We start from the raw sequence: 16330 nt of genomic DNA, 5'->3' as shown, positions 1-16330 counted from the left end.
ACTCCAATATTTTGGTGTCAGACAGTTGATTAGATGAGGGAAATTTTAAAAATCAAAAACATTTTCTATGTTGGGGCATGTAGTCCCCTGCCTTTGGGAGGATAAGAGTAATAAAATGGTAGCTTGAGAAATGACATCTGAAGGATGACAATGTTTGGGAATAACATTTTAAGTCAACAAACTTAAGGTTTGTTTGTTTGTTTTGCTATGAGCAAGTTTTGTCGTTACAAAAACTTAAATCAGTGTAAATATTGCTTAAGAAACATATTGTTTGCAGCTTCCTTCATGGATACAATATTCCCTTGAATAAATTTCTATGAACCTGAATTCTACTAAAAGTACCTTATTTGGAATTTAGATTCCTAAATCCTCCACAATTGGTCTTTTCTCTTTATCTTTCTTTTCCAGCCACCACTTCTGATACTTGTAAACTCCATTCCTACTGTAAATCTGATTTTCTTATTGCATCATATAAATGTAGTCTATATAGTTATAGTGCTATCTCTATGCCTATGAGACATTGGGACAAATAATTTTTTCTTCAGAAGTTATGTCACCAGACTGCTACAGTTATCATATTAACATTTTAAACATTGTTACACATAATTCTTAAACTTTATACTTGAATTTCAGATGAGTTCCTTCCAATCCTTTTCTTCAGTTGACATATATTTTAGCTCCTACTATGTATAGAACAATGTCCATTAAGGTTCCATGTAACAAAAATAGTTGATAATAATACATGAATGACAAAAATAGTCTTAAGTCTGCAGTTTCTAAATAGCACCAAGGAGCCCTGGGCCATCACAGTGGGAACTCACAGGGATGCTGCAGGGCATTTTACATTTTTTTAGGAAAACACAGTGCCCTCAGGACAGATTTTAATATGAAGAATTTTAGCATAAGACATGGAATTATAGAGGAGGGATTAAGTGGTTCATTGTGTGTTGAGGTCCAAGTGATGTTTTAGATTTAAATGGATAAACGAACTGGGCATGAAAGAAAAATAAGCACGAGACATGATTGAAGGATATTTTCTAGGAAATAGGTGTATCAGGAGATGAGATGGTTTGTAGCTAGCTGGCAGGAGGCTGCGAAAGACACTGTTGGTCATGCAGAAACATTTGAATTTCATTCCTTTAAGTGATAAGAAGTGACTGATCCAATCTGTTTTAGGATAATAAACCATGTCCTGCGGTTGATTGGGAAGAGGTTAGAATAGAGGCAGAGAAACTATTTAAGAAACCATTTCCTTGGGCTTCTGATGAGAAGGGCTGAGTGGGAAGAGAGTGAGCTGGCTGAATATGGGACACTTGGGGATGCTAGTGTGGGAGCAGTGAAATAAAAGAAGAAAAGGAAAATACATAGTGTACATGCTTTATGCCAGAAATTAAGGCAGCTATAGAAACTGGAGAGGTGACAAGTGCTGGAGGAGAAGGTTATTGCAGAAGGAGGTCTCAGGAGAGATGGGAATGTTTGATAGTGTTGTCAAAAGTTTGAGAGGTCAGTTTGAATAAGGTCAGGTTGACTTAGCATTCACTTCCATCCCTGCCCTAGATAACAGACCATTTCCTCCATGACTAACTTTGACTTAATTCCATTGACCAGGTATTTATTACGCACTACAGTGTGATTAACACAAAGTCTCTGACTGTGAGATGCTTAGATTCTAGTAGCACAGGCAGACATGCAGATAAATTTTCCAGATGTTTACAGTCCAGTGTGATAAAAAAAAAAAGTACGGAAGTGGTTTGAGAGGGATGCCCACATTATGACATCTTCCTCTATTAACTTGCAATGCCTTTTGCATCTTATAAATTATATATGATGATCAAGCTTGCTCTGTCTCTGCTATGCAATTTGGCATGTCCTTGTGAGTTTCTTACACTATCATATATATTCCTGTCGTGTCTCCTTATTTTTCTTGTACCTACTAGAATCTTTGCTCTTTATAGTCAGGTGTACCTACCTTAGTCTTGCTTTATTCCTTTGATAGACTTGGTCTCCCTTTTTTAGTATGTATTTTAGAAATTTACAAATGTAGTTAGGCAACTGAGCAGCTGCTATGTCTATAGTCAGTGACAGAGAGCATTAACAGATACTTCCACGGGCATCAGTTAGAGTTCTCGAGCATTTTTATCAGTGTAAATTTCCTTTTATTGGGGTAATGGCTGTATTTTGTTTTTAATCACTTTGAACTTACATTCGTGAGTACTTTAAATGCTCTTTGTAAAACTCAAGTGTTGTAGCCTACTGGTTGGGATAATTGACTCCTCTGTTCATGTCTGTTCATTGTAAAAAGCCATTCTTAGTTCTATCCAAGAAAAATGTAATTGTATTTTTTAATTAAGCGATTGCTTTTTGAGAGAAAATATCCTGTTTTGAATAACCATCCAAACACATGCTGCCAGGCATTTTCTCACCCGATATGTACTTTGGGAAATTCAGCCTAGCCCTAAACCTTGAATTTGGAACTCTCTCCTATATGCCTCCTGATTTGCCATTCTTGCCTTATTTCCTGCTTACCTACTGCCCCTTTCTCCTCTTTTATTATGCTCCTACCCCACAAGTCATTTGACACCATTCTGCAAGCACACCTTTATGCCTTAGCTGCAGGTTGTCCCATTAGTGGAATTGTCTGGATATGGTGGGTGAGGAGTCCCTCTTCTAAAGCAATGATCAAGTACTGCTTTGTAACTTGTAGTAATATCTTTAACAGTAGTCTTTTCTTATGTTCTTAATTACACTGAGCTACTTGGAAGAAAGAACTGTGTATTTTTCTTTAAATCACCACTGTACCTTTTACATCAGAGACTTTCAATATATGTGTATTAAAAAAAGAGAGAGAAAAAAATAAATGAGTATGAAGACTTATAAGTTCTATGAAATTTTCAAATAGAAATACATTGTAATAAGCTCTGCTTTTCTCTCACAGGGTTCAGAAATGCTCAGAAATCAATCACATGAACGCCCACAATTTGGCCTTGGTTTTTTCCTCCTGTTTGTTTCAAACTAAGGGACAAACTAGTGAAGAAGTGAATGTAATTGAGGACTTAATTAATAATTATGTTGAAATATTTGAGGTAAATATTTTATATCCTACCATTGTAAGAATAGTTTTGATGTTACTGTTTGCAAACAGAAATGTGTATTTTGGGATGCTTTTATTCAGGTCTTTATGAATATTTAAAGAAAATAACGGATAGTTATATGATCCTTAATTTTTTAGATATAACTGGCTTTTTAAGCTATAGCCATTCATTTAAATCTGGCTGCTTCTAAAGCTTTATTACCATCTGGTGTCTTGGACAGAATATTTCTATTTATAGTGTTTCTATGGTTTTTTTCCTCAGTATATGTATGCATTAAGTATGTCTACTTAGAGGTATGAAATTTGTGAATTTCACAAATTCGGTAATATACATCAGGCTGATAAGTTTTGCAGTTGAAAGCATTTTAGTGTTTTCTTTTAATTGCGCATGAACTGGAAAAAAAGAAAATTCTGAATTAACAGTCTGTGGTTCTTATTAAGTCATCTCTGTTCTAATTATTTGACTTTTCAATCTGCTATATTATGAAGTTCAGATTTTCATGTTTTATCAGAAAACTGTTAGAATAGGGATGATTTCTTAATTCAAAGGAGTAAAAATAGACTAAATAAGCCTAGGATTTGAATATGGGGGGAATATAAAGGATCTGGGTCAAAGGTCAGCTCCATTGCTTAACTGCTTCTGCCATCTCAGGGTTGCCATTTAGCCTTTTGGGGCATTCTATTAAACAGTCTTGTACAAGACCCCTTGTTTTCCAGGGCTATGTATATACGGATGAAATCAAATAGCTTAATGTAATAGGTCACCTTCTGTAGAGTTCGTACATTCTTACAATAACTGATAAAAAGATTACTTAGCAAAGGGAAAGAAACTATTTTAATAAAATAAAATAACAGTTTGTATCTTAATTTATATAGGAATGGACCAGAATTGTTGGATCCTCTTTGCTCTTTGATCTCCTTTTTACTTCTTCCTATACGTGTCTACTGTTTTTGATCAATAGCAACTTCTTTGCAATAGTTCTGATGCTGAGAAATGAAAGATGTAGAAAAAAAATGTGTGGCTTTGCATGCTCTGTTTATTTTCTATTTTTGTACTGTTAAATAAAAATGTTTACATAGTTTTGTTAAATCCAACTTTAACCAAATGGTGAAAATTTCATAAGCACTTAATCAACATTTCTGTTTGAGAAATGAGTCTTGTCTGTCAACCTACATAAACTCTATCAAACACATCATCAGCCCCTTTGCTAATTAAATTGCCTCAGCAAAGGGGATTCCATTGATGGAATCTGCAGCCTGAAATGATATCATCATAAGATGTTCTGAACTTTATGAGGCTGTATCTAGTTGGCTTTATTTCTGCCCTAGCTTTGTGGGCCCACGCTGCTAAAGATGGCCATTCTCATTTATTTTTAATGTGTTGGTCTTTAAATTCCTGAAGAAAGTTATGTGAGGATAAGTACCATCACTCCTTGTATTTTATTAGAATGTCCCAAATTATATTTTAAACAGGTTAAAGAAGACCAAGTCAAACAAATGGACATAGAAAATAGCTTTATTACCAAGTGGAAAGACACTCAAGTGAGTAGTAATAGTTAGATCTCTGATAAAAAAAAAAAATTTTTTAAACAACAAAAAACAAAAAAATTTTCATTGTAAGTAAATATTTGTTGTGTTTATTTTCAAATTCCTATTTGAAGCGAAGTAAAAGTAATGGGGAAAAAGAACCTAGATAAAATAGTCGTGAAATTCTGTAGCATTGCATATATGCAAAATGCCAAAGTATGCGAATATAAATTTCTTAAAACATAGATGGAAAAATCAGTTTTAATCTTATCAAAATGTCCTTTTTAAAATCAGTTTTCATTTATAAAAGCACTATTGAAAATATTAGTGGATTTCAAAAGAAGCATTTAAAGTCAAAAGAAATACTAGAATAAATTGAAAATTCAGACTCCCTAATGATTCTTTCCATTATCCTTTTGAAATAGTTATTTCTTATATGCTTTTGCTTTGCATGCTCTTGGATGATTGCACTAGTGGGAATGTTTCTGTTGTGCTCTTTGTAACATATGTTATTTATGTCTTAAGTTGACTTTTCTAGATCTTTTCTTGCTTTCCTTGGTTGCATCATACCAGATTTGTGTGTTCAGGTTGCACTATACTTTTCCAGAGTACCTTTCCTTGTTTGATGAATATTCACTGGACTTTCTTAAAGTTGGTCTTCTAATAACTAGGAATTGTAGTGGATTCAGGGTACCAATGCAAATAATAGAAGTGGGTCAAATATCAATAAATTCTCCATATAGATACACTCATAGGATGAGGCCAATGCTTCCTTCTTAGTCAAACCCTAAGTTCACCTCATTCCTGAAATACACACAACTAATTAGAGAAGTTGTCGGAGTTATCATTCCATATGAGGGATGTGAGGAAAGGCTTTCATCCTAGTGCCTAGCTCCCCGAGTACTAATACTATGACATTAATTCTCTAAGACAGTGTGTCCTCCATTTTGACCCAAAGTAATTAATGCAGCCTCCAGACAAGTTAGCAGTAACACTAAAAAATGTGGCTCCTTATCAGTTAGTTCTCTTGGATTCTTGCTTTTCAGGGAGAGTTTCAGTTATGAAATAAAGGATTGTGTGAGCCCATGGGATAATCTTTGGCAGCACTATCTATATTGTTATTGGATAAAGTATGAGTACCATTCTGCAAGTTTATCATTTATATTCATACTACAATAAAGAAATGAGCCTTGAATGCTTTCTGATTAAGTAGAAGTCAGTAAAACAAGAAAAGAATTGTCTATAAAATAGAGTAATTGGGAAAGAAAAGTAGAACAGTTTGGAAAAAAATCTGTTGTTTTGCTGGAGTTTTTCTCTAGTCCATTCAAAACGCCTCTGAAGTAGTTTCCTGACAGTCTCTAAGTCTTATCCCTGTTTGAATTTCTTAGCTATTCTTGTTTTTGGCTGCATGCTATGAGTTCTTTGTATTTGGTTTTTTAATTTTTAAAATGTGTCCTTCCTGGAGAGTTGTTTATGCAAACACAGGGAAAAGTAAAAATGTCAACTGTATCTTTTCTTCCCTAGAATTTTTATGTAGAACCAAAAGTGAGGAAGAAAAATTGGAAATAGGCTTTTCTAAGCCTGTAGTGTCAGAATAACTAAGAGCAGTTCTTCAAAGTACATTTTTAATGTTTTTTCCACTAAATTTACTCATCAGGTTGATTCTGAGGCAGATTTAACTGTGGAAAGATCATTCCTCCATTATGACCTTTTTTTAAAAATGAGTGATGGATATTATTTCCAAGTGTTTATATAACTTAAGGGAATTTCTGAAAAAAGCGACTCAAAATATTTTTCAAGATTCGTTTCATTCTTTGTTAATCTTCTCCACATGTGCTGTCAGTCTACATAGTGATATCTTATGCTTTTTATTTTCTGGCTTGTGTATTCTTCACTTAGTGTGTCTTCTTGGTTATAACAGTGACCCAAATAACCTAGCACTTGATGCTTGGCTAAAGGTAATTAAAATAAAAACTTTATTATCTCCTTATTCTATCACTTCACTTTTAATTTTATTTGCTAAATATACTTTTTCTATTTGTAATTTTAACACAGCTCTAACCTAATTTATCTTCAAATTTCAATTTTTGGACTTATCATCTCTTTATGTCCACTGTAGCCAGATTCATTATCTCAATAAGAATGTTAAGGGTATGTGAGGTCACTAAACTTTTGAGTAAGAGAGAAAAAACTGCATTGCAATTGAGTTTGCTAACTATGTCATTTGTGTAGATTGCTTGTCCTTAATCAACCACATCCAGAAAATGGGTATCATTATGCAACTTAACAGGGGGAATGATCTCATTTCATTATTATAAAATCGTTAGAAATATGACTAGGGTTTTCTAACCATCTTAAGTGTCATGTGTGTGTTCTTGCAAGATACTTACATTTGCTCTCTTCACATCTGCCCTTTTCTAGGTTTCCCAGGCCGGAGATTTGTTAATTGAGGTCTATGTAGAAAGGAAGGAACCTGACTGCAGTATTATAATTCGGGTGAGCCCTAAAGATGGATGTAAAGAGTACTGTTGGAAGTCATAAGTGTTAGCATTAGTTTGCATATCTTGAATTTTCTATTGTTTCTTCTGTCTTATTTTACATGTCCAATTCAAGTCATGACAAGTTTGACTCTTCATGCCAATATCCTCTGGCAATTCCATGTTTTAATGATTTGGAAAGAGACCATCCTATGTTCTTTAGGTTATGGTTAGGACATACTACTGTAGGTTCTGGAAAACCACCTGAGCTCAATCACCTGCTCCTCTCCTTTCTTCCTTGTCAACATTAGGCAACGTATATACTCCATCTGAGTCTCAATCTTCTGATCTGTAAAATGAGGGAAAATTACAATATTTACATCATAGCACTGATGTGAGGACTCAATAAGATCCTGCCTATGAAACACTTAGCAAATTGCTTGGTACATAAGTGTTTAATAAATAACTACTACTAGTAGTACTATTATTATTAATCCCCCACCCTTGTATCCTAGACATTAGCTTCCAGTCTTTCAATGTACCTGAATATTCAATAACTCTCTTCTTCCTTGAGACCATTAGTTAGCCATTTGTTCTGAATTAAAAAGATCCCTCTCGTGTTACCATATTCTGTACTTAGTCTGCCTGAGCGAGAGTGAGACTACTTTCTCTGTAGGCAGAATAGACATGATGCCATCTAACAATAGAAATTCAGCTTTAGCTTTTTATCACTTTTAAAGTCCAAGATTAAACAGGGTCTTAACATTAGATATTTCTGGACTTCACTTAGGTCAAAGATATTGTAATTATTATTTTATATTTTTTAATGATTACACATAATGACTCTTTGGCACTGATTACTCACCTAGTTGTGCAGTTGAACTACATGAGCTGCCTTGCCCCTCCTTGTCCCCATCTATTTGTTATGCTGAACATGTGATGTTCATCACAGGGGACATGAGGAAATAGCAGAGATTAATCAGCCCAAGTCCATCACTAATGCTGGAAGAGGTAGTCAAAGCACATGACTTAACTCCACTTACACATAAACTCTCTAGTAGCTCGTTTTAATCTTATCTGACTAATAAAGCCATAACAAAAGTTATTACAGTTGAGAGAAGTGCTTATTTTAAGTATATTCACATAAAGGACTGTCCAGTTTCACCTACAACAACTCTAAATTCTCTTGAAAAACATAACAAAAACTATACAAAAGTAATCATTAACATGCGTTTAATGCTTAAAACTTTGCACAACTCTTACATTTATTTCCGCTGATCATTACCTCAACCCAAGGAGGTAGTTGAAGCAGGTGATGGCTCACATTTATATGAGTAGAAACTGGGAATTAATAGCATTCAGGCCCGGATGCAAACCTTAATCATCATATTCCAAACCTGATGATCATTATACTGATGTGTATATTGCTTAGAGTAATGATTTCCAAAATGTGCTTCGTGGAGTTCTAGGCGTTCTTAAGAGGGGCCTTGGGTGTCACCTGGGACAAGGAAATGAGTCCCAGTCTTACATTCCTAAGTCAACCTGAGGAACTCCCTGCTGACTATTTCACTAGTTTGGTTTCTCAGTTTCATTATTTATTTTAAGAAAGGGCTACACTTCTTAAAAAAGTGTAAAGCCATTCCGATGAATGGTGTCACTGAAGTGACTCATCTACTGATGTTTCAGCTGCTTACAGTGCTCTACTTTTCCCATGCTAATGTTTTTTTTCTTTTAAGGTTGTATTACATTAGGCTTTTCTAAATAGCAAATAATGGACTTCACTGTATCGTTAATATATTCCAAAGAAAGCACTAAATTCCATAAACTCCAAAAGATAGACTATATGAATTACCTGTAAGAGAAATGTTTTATGTTATTTATATATGTGCAGTGTGCTTAAGATTAGTAATGGACAGGAGAAAGGGAAGTGAGCACATTTTCTAAGAAATTTTTGACTAGGTACATAGTTTTACTGAAAACGTGTATAATTAAGTTGCAGCTGCAGTATTCTAAAGCTTAAATCATCTTCTATTTGTTTAACATTATAACTAAATTCTAATTGGAGAAAGCCAACTTGCTTTTGGCCAACATACCTGTAAGACTGACTGGCAAAACCAAAACCAGGAAGAAACAAATCAAAAATCCCCAAAGTCCCTGAAGGAGATGGCGTGCTTATGCAATGGCCTGAGGCGTTGGGACTCTTGTAGAGCTGACCCCCAGGCTGACACTGCAGACTCTGCCCTGTGCCCTGAAAGCCTGGCTCGAGCATACTTCGGTGTCCCACCATCTGTCACTCGGCATGGTGGGGCACACCACAGACACTAAAACCCTGGGGCTTTTTGGCATGGCAGACAGCAGTCAACTGTGTATAATTTAGGGCCCAAGCTGCATAAACCAAACTCCTTGGAACTCCTAATTATAGAACTGAGTGAAAAGTTTTACCCCTAGAAGACCATTGGATCCAATGTCTGTGGAAGGTCTTAGTATGAGTAGGTATATTCTTCCCTTTTTGAGTGATGTAATTGTTCACTAAGTGAGAAAAAAACATTCTCTCTGATTATGCCTATATGGTGATCTTTTTTTTACACATGCATTAAAATATATTACATTATATGGAGAAGATCTGAATAGGCTTTCCCCATGTGCTTAGAGAAGCTAGGTAAACATACTAAGAGGAAATTTGGAGTATCATTAGGTGGTAGATGGGGGAGTATTACTGCCCTAGCAAAGGCCACTTCTGTGTCTGACATATATTCTGAAGAAATTTTGCTTCTCTTTTAGATATCTCCCGTGATGGAAGCAGAAGAATTAACTAATGACATATTAGCAATAAAAAATATAATTCCTACAAAAGATGATATCTGGGCCACATTTGAAGTCATAGAAAATGAAGAGCTTGGTAAGTGGTTCTCATGCTAGGGATTCTTAAATTGCTTAAAGTATGAAGAAATACTATTTTTGTGACAAGTCATTACTAACATTTTATGTTTTTCTAAAGCTTAACATCTCGTTATGACTTCCCTTCTACCTCAGTGCATGTGTTGATGTATGTTAGTGCCACTTGAGGTTGCCCTCCTATGATTTTACTCATCAAAGTAATTAGATTATTTTATTGACCATAAACATATAGTATAAAGCATTAGGCATGTATGTTGTTGCCTCAGGAAATAAGGCCTTATTTATAAGAACAAGCAATTTGATTTGTAACAATAGTCTAAATGTCACCACCACTATCCACCGTATTCTACCTTATTCCTGTATGCTACTTATTTAACAAGAACAAGAGTACTGATTTAAAAAGTTATTTATTATTTTTAAAAATAATATTGTATTAAGCCTAGCAGAAGCTTATTTTTCATTTTTTCTTTTTCATCTTTAGTGGAGTGAATCAGGTATTTTGTCATCTTTTATCTCAGATGCAGAAGGATAAAGAGAGCTTTTAAAACACCTTGACTGCCCCAAGAGTAATAAGCCTAACATTATAATGACACCATTTGGTTTTAAAGACCTCTAGGAAAAAAAAATGAGATGCAGAACGTCTTTGTACCTTGACCATCTGTCTAGCTGATACCTGCTAAGGTCTTGGGACCCTTTCAAGTATAGATGTCAAACTGCCAAAAGTAAAATCTCGCCACCCACAAGCTCAAGACAAAAATTAAAAATGAATGTTAAAATACCTCATCATGCATTATTAGGAGTCTTGTAATCAGTGTTAGAATGAAATGAGATTATCAAATACTTTGTCTTTCATTATTCCATCTTGATGTTTTTATTCCTTTTTTTCTTTTTATTGTGCACAATTCTTTAAAAGTATAATTTGTATTAAAACACTACTTTCCAATATTCATTGCCAAGATTCAGTGACACTGGTCCTTCGGTGTCAGTTCACACTGTCTAGCCCATAGTCGGGCTCAGTCAGCCCCACTCACAGAAGGTGCTTTGTCAAATGACTCCTGTGACCCCTAACTGCCAAGTCCAGTGGATTTGCTTCCGGCTTTACTTTGCTTGTCCTTACCATGGCATTTATTGCTAATGACCGTTCCCTTTTTCTTGGAAAGTGTTCACTCTATTTTCATCGCTGCCTGGATTCTCCTCCTGGTGCTCAAATCGTTTTATCTCATTTGTCAGTTCTTCTTCCTCTGTCTATTCCCTAAGCAGTGGGTTTCTGCTGCTCTGATCTTTTACCATCTTTTCTCATTTTACATTTCTTTATAGACAGTCACTTCTACCCTTTGTGCTTGACTAACGTGCAAGCAGGTGTTTCCCAAGTGTGCCTTTATACTTCCCCCTCTGGCCCACCTGTTTACCTCCTTTAAAACCCAGACTAAGTGTTCCATTGCACTTTGTCTTTATCTTTTTTTATAATGCCTATCATGTGGATTTATTTTTGTCTTTCTTGATGAGAACTCTTTAGAAGGAAGGAGGGCCTCTCTTTTTTCTATCTTTAGTACAGTCTCTGTTCCTGGCACAGTGCCTAGTACTAGCTGCCATACAATTAAAATCTTTTGCATAAGTGAAGCACACTTTTGTATTACTATATGGTTCAATGGTGGTAAAGTCTTGATTTTTGTTTAATTTTAAGGGGAGGGGCTAGGTTACCAGCTTCATCATACCTGTGAGTAAAAGATAATTGTCAGCATTACTGCCAGAATTATTTTTCTAAATCACAAATAGGATCATATTGTTTTATTTTTTTCTTTTAATTTTCATCATTTCTGTTGTTGTTATTGTTTTAAACATCTTTATTGGAGTATAATTGCTTTATAATGGTGTGTTAGTTTCTGCTTTACAACAAAGTGAATCAGCTATACGTATACATATATCCCCATATCTCCTCCCTTTTGTGTCTCTCTCCCTCCCACCCTCCCTATCCCACCCCTCTAGGTGGTCACAAAGCACCGAGCTGATCTCCCTGTGCTACACGGCTGCTTCCCACTAGCTACCTATTTTATATTTGGTAGTATATATTAGTCCATACCACTCTCTCATATTGTTTTAAAACCATCTTAAAACTGTTTCATTACTGGAGAAAAGACAGTCTTATCAATAAGTTGTACTGGGAAAACTGGACAGCTACATGTGAAAGAATGAAATTAGAACATTTTCTCACACCGTATACAAAAATAAACTTAAAATGGACTAAAGACTTAAATATAAGACCTGAATCCATAAAACTCCTAGAAGAGAACATAGACAGAAGACTCTTTTGATATAAATTGTAGCAATATTTTTTGAATCCGTCTCCCAAGGCAAAAGAAACAAAAAGAAAAATAAACAAATGGGATCTAATTAAACTTAAAAGCTGTGCACAGCAAAGGAAACCATCAACAAAACAAAAAGACAACCTACAGAATATGCAAAAGTATTTGCAAATAATATATCTGTTAAGAGGTTAATATCCAAAATATATAAAAAGCCCATACGAGTCAGTAGCAAAACCCCCCCCAAATGACCCAATTAATAAATGGGCAGAGGATCTGAATAGACATTTTTTCCAAAGAAGACATGTAGGTGGCCAACAGGTACATGAAAATATACTCAACATCACTAATCATCAGGGAAATGCAAATCAAAACAATGAGATATCACCTCACACCTCTCAAAATGGCTATCATCAAAATGTCTATAAATAACAAATGTTTGCAAGGATGTGGAAAAAAGAGAACCCTAGTACACTGTTGGTGGGAATGTAAATTGGTGCAGCCACTATGGAAAACAGTATGGAGGTTCCTCAAAAAACTAAAAATAGAGCTACTATATGATCCAGCAATTCCACTCCTGGGTATATAGCCAGAAAAGAGGAAAACTGTAATTTGAAAAGATACATGCACCCCAAAGTTCATAGCAGCATTACTTACAATTGCCAGGATATGGAAGCAACCTAAGTGTCCATCAACAGATGAATGGATAAAGAAGATGTGATATGTATATACAGAGTATGTACAGTGAAATATTAGTCAACCGTAAAAAAGAATGAAATTCTGCCAATTGCAACAATGGGATGGACCTAGCGAGTGTTATGCTCGTGAAATGTCAGAAAAATACGAGTACTCTGTTATATCCACATATAGTCACTTATATGTGGAATTTAAGAAGTAAAGCAAACGAATATATATAACAAAAGAGAAACAGACTCGCAGGCATAGAGAACAAATTAGTGGTTACCAGAGGGAGGGAGAGGGAAGTGGCAGAGGCAAGATAGGGGTAGGGGACTAAGAGATACAAACTACTGTGTATAAAATAAATAAGCAACAAGGATATATTATACAGTACAAGGAAATGTAGCCATTATTTTGTAATAACTTTAAATGGAGTATAGCCTATAAAAATATTGAATCACTGTGTTATACACCTGAAACTAATATAATATTATAAATCAACTATACTTCAATATATAAATACATACCCTTTCATTATTTCTTCATTATCCATATTATCCATCCTTCAAGATCCAGCTCAAATGCCCCTTCCTCCAAGATGGTAATTAGATGAATATAGTTCTCACTGATCTTTTGTGATTATTTGCTTAAAGATCTATAATACTGCATACTAATCTGACTTGTAGAATAGTAACCTGGCTCTGCCTTATGTTCTTTAGGATTTACCATATATTTTAGATCTTTATATCTCTTGGTACCTCTAGCATAGTGTTTGATGTGGAACATATTTTCAATATCTTGTTAACTTAGGTGGAACAGGATAGGGGTGCATTCTGAACCTGAGTGACTGGGATTGTTGCTGCTTGGATAGATGTATCCAAATATGGAAGGCACAAAAAAAGTGATTTCTGCTTATAGATTAGGAACCACTAGGAGATATCAAAGCCCTGGTGAGATCTTAGACAGCTGATGGTCTCCTGCATGCTTCTGTTGCTGTGTTTTGTTTTGTTTTGTTTTGTTTTGTTTTTTTTAGGAGAGCCACAGCAAAAAATGAATAGTGGATTTGGGGGTAAGCATCCTCTCGCTACCACCCTTGTTCTCTCAGGGGTTGAGTCAAAGCATATCCCTGTGTCACAGCTCTGGAGGTCTGTGCCTTTGGGCATTGGTCTTTTGGACTGAGAGGAGTAAGCAGAATGGGTGAGGATAGGAAGAATTATGTAGAGCTAGAAGAGAGATTGCAATGTATCTGGAAACAGTCTTTTTAAATTTCACCTGGGAAAATGAAGGGAGGCTGACCCTGAAAATGACTAATTATCAACTTGCATGTGCCCGTTAGTACATCACAAATGGTAAGATTGGAGTCGGGTTTTTATTGTTGTTGGTGGTGGTGGTGGTGGCTCCTTCTCGCTAATTAAAAAAAAGTTATCTTGATGAAGATATAAAAAGACTAGGAGACTTCAAGCTGTTTTGACTTGTGAATGTCCAAATATGTAATCAAAGGAACACCCCATGTACATCAAGAAAGAATACATCTGATGGAGTTAGGAATTCAAATTTGGCATGGTTTTAATGTCTGGTCAACCATTCAAGTCGAAATTGCCGGAAGGGAAAACTAAGATTATTTTCACTGCTTTTAGAGGAATAAAGCTAAGAAAGCAACAAAGGGGCCTGTGATTATGTTGGCTTACTGGAGCAGATGGGACCTGTGTGCTCCACCTGAAATTCTGAAATGTTAAGAGCTTTATTTCTAGTAACATGCAGGGAAGATAAAGTGAAGTGTAAAAAGAAGATAAAAGTGAAGGCATTGGTAGTCACAAGATTGTAGTTGATAGGAAGAATGTCAGCAGGGAATTGGTGCTTTTCCTAATGTAAATATAAATCCTCCAAGTAACTGAAGCAACCAAAAATAAATAAATAGATAGATAGATAAATAAATAAATGGATAAATAAGTAAGTGAACCAGAAGTGCTGGATTTTATTTTAGGTACCTGTAAATTTTAAAGCAATAGTCCTCTACCCTGTCTTTTCCAGTGCCCCCTTTGTATAATAGATATTTTGTTTGGTCCCTTTACTCTCCTGAGATACTCTATTATACCCATTAAAAAAATGTTATAACCTAATTATAGAAATAAGTAAAAAGAAAATATGTGTTATAATACATAAATGCTCAGACATTCCTATATAGTCGAAGATAATGAAAATATATTCTTAAATTTATAAATGGAAATATCATGGATGTGACAGCTACAAATGCAGACTGATACAAGCATGTCAGTTTGTGACTCATGTATCATTAGCAGAATTGCCATCGTTGGTGAAATGGCATCTTAGTCTGTTCAGCCTGCTATAACAGAACTCCACAACAGAAATTTACTTCTCACAGTTCTGGAGGCTGGGAAGTCCAAGATCAAGGCACCAGCAGACTTGGTGTTTGGTGAGGGCCTGCTTCCTGGATCACAGATGTCCATGTTTTCACTGAGTCCTCACATGATAGAAGGGACTCGTGGGATCTCTTTTATAAGAGCACTAAACCCATTTAGGAGGGCTCTGCCTTCATGATTTAATCACCTTGCAAAGGGCCCACCTCATAATACCATCACATTGGGGATTAGTTTCAACATATGAACTGGGGAGGGGGCAAACATTCAGACCATAGCAAATGGTAAACAACTCTTAGAAAAGTTCTGACAGACAAAGCACAATCTTTTTTTTCTTTTTTTGCTCATACAGTAGTTACAGTCATGGGGAAAAACAATACCACACTAAAACCATATAAAATATTTTGAGAATTTATATGTAAAGCTGAGTTAGATTCTAAGCTGTTAGGTTATAAGTAGGTTTTCCTTTTAAATGAATGCCTGTGGGACATTTGAAATTTGTACTAGATGGAGAACAAGTCTTTCTCTGTTTCATTCTTTGAAAGATGTCAGGCAATCATCAGGACAAGCTGAAACCCACCTTAGCAGAGGGTATCTCTCTCACCATACTTATAAAGTACACTGTTATTTTAATGCTTCACCTTAAAAATGAACCTGTACCTTGCCAATGTAGTCCCATACCCCTTAGGTTCTTCATGTGCTGAAAAAAATTAACTGCCCACGGGGCCTCATTTAAGTGGGCTTCCTCACTGAGAGGTTCAAGTTTGTGAAGCGGTTACTTTCTACACAGCAATATCATAACAAAATGTTTTCTTCCTTCTCTTCATAGCTACTATGAAATGGAAGATCAGTTCAGTTTTAATCAGAGTCTCTCTAGCTCTTCTCTTGATTGACACAAGTGCTGTCACCCTCTGAGTATGTGGATAGGACAGAGAAAGACTTGCATGGCTCTAGGCTTGGCACTAAAAATAATTATTA

The 16330-nt window shown here is 35.4% G+C and overlaps 1 protein-coding gene across 1 annotated transcript in view; it reads left to right on the top strand.

Annotated features, from left to right (window-relative positions):
• ARAP2 (ArfGAP with RhoGAP domain, ankyrin repeat and PH domain 2) overlaps positions 1 to 16330 on the top strand; it is a gene marked incomplete at both ends in the record, with an annotated part of 189236 nt that overhangs the window by 111723 nt on the left and 61183 nt on the right. The window contains 4 exons of the mRNA XM_082838650.1: positions 2936 to 3083; positions 4565 to 4633; positions 7040 to 7114; positions 9877 to 9994. Of these exons, the coding sequence (XP_082694776.1) occupies positions 2936 to 3083; positions 4565 to 4633; positions 7040 to 7114; positions 9877 to 9994 (410 nt within the window). The remainder of the gene's footprint in view (positions 1 to 2935; positions 3084 to 4564; positions 4634 to 7039; positions 7115 to 9876; positions 9995 to 16330) is intronic.

The sequence above is a fragment of the Leucopleurus acutus genome (assembly GCF_964270905.1).
Source record: "Leucopleurus acutus genome assembly, chromosome: 4".
Taxonomy (NCBI): domain Eukaryota; kingdom Metazoa; phylum Chordata; class Mammalia; order Artiodactyla; family Delphinidae; genus Leucopleurus; species Leucopleurus acutus.
The sequence above is the reverse complement of the archived record's forward strand: the minus strand, read 5'-3'. Positions and strand labels throughout refer to the sequence as shown.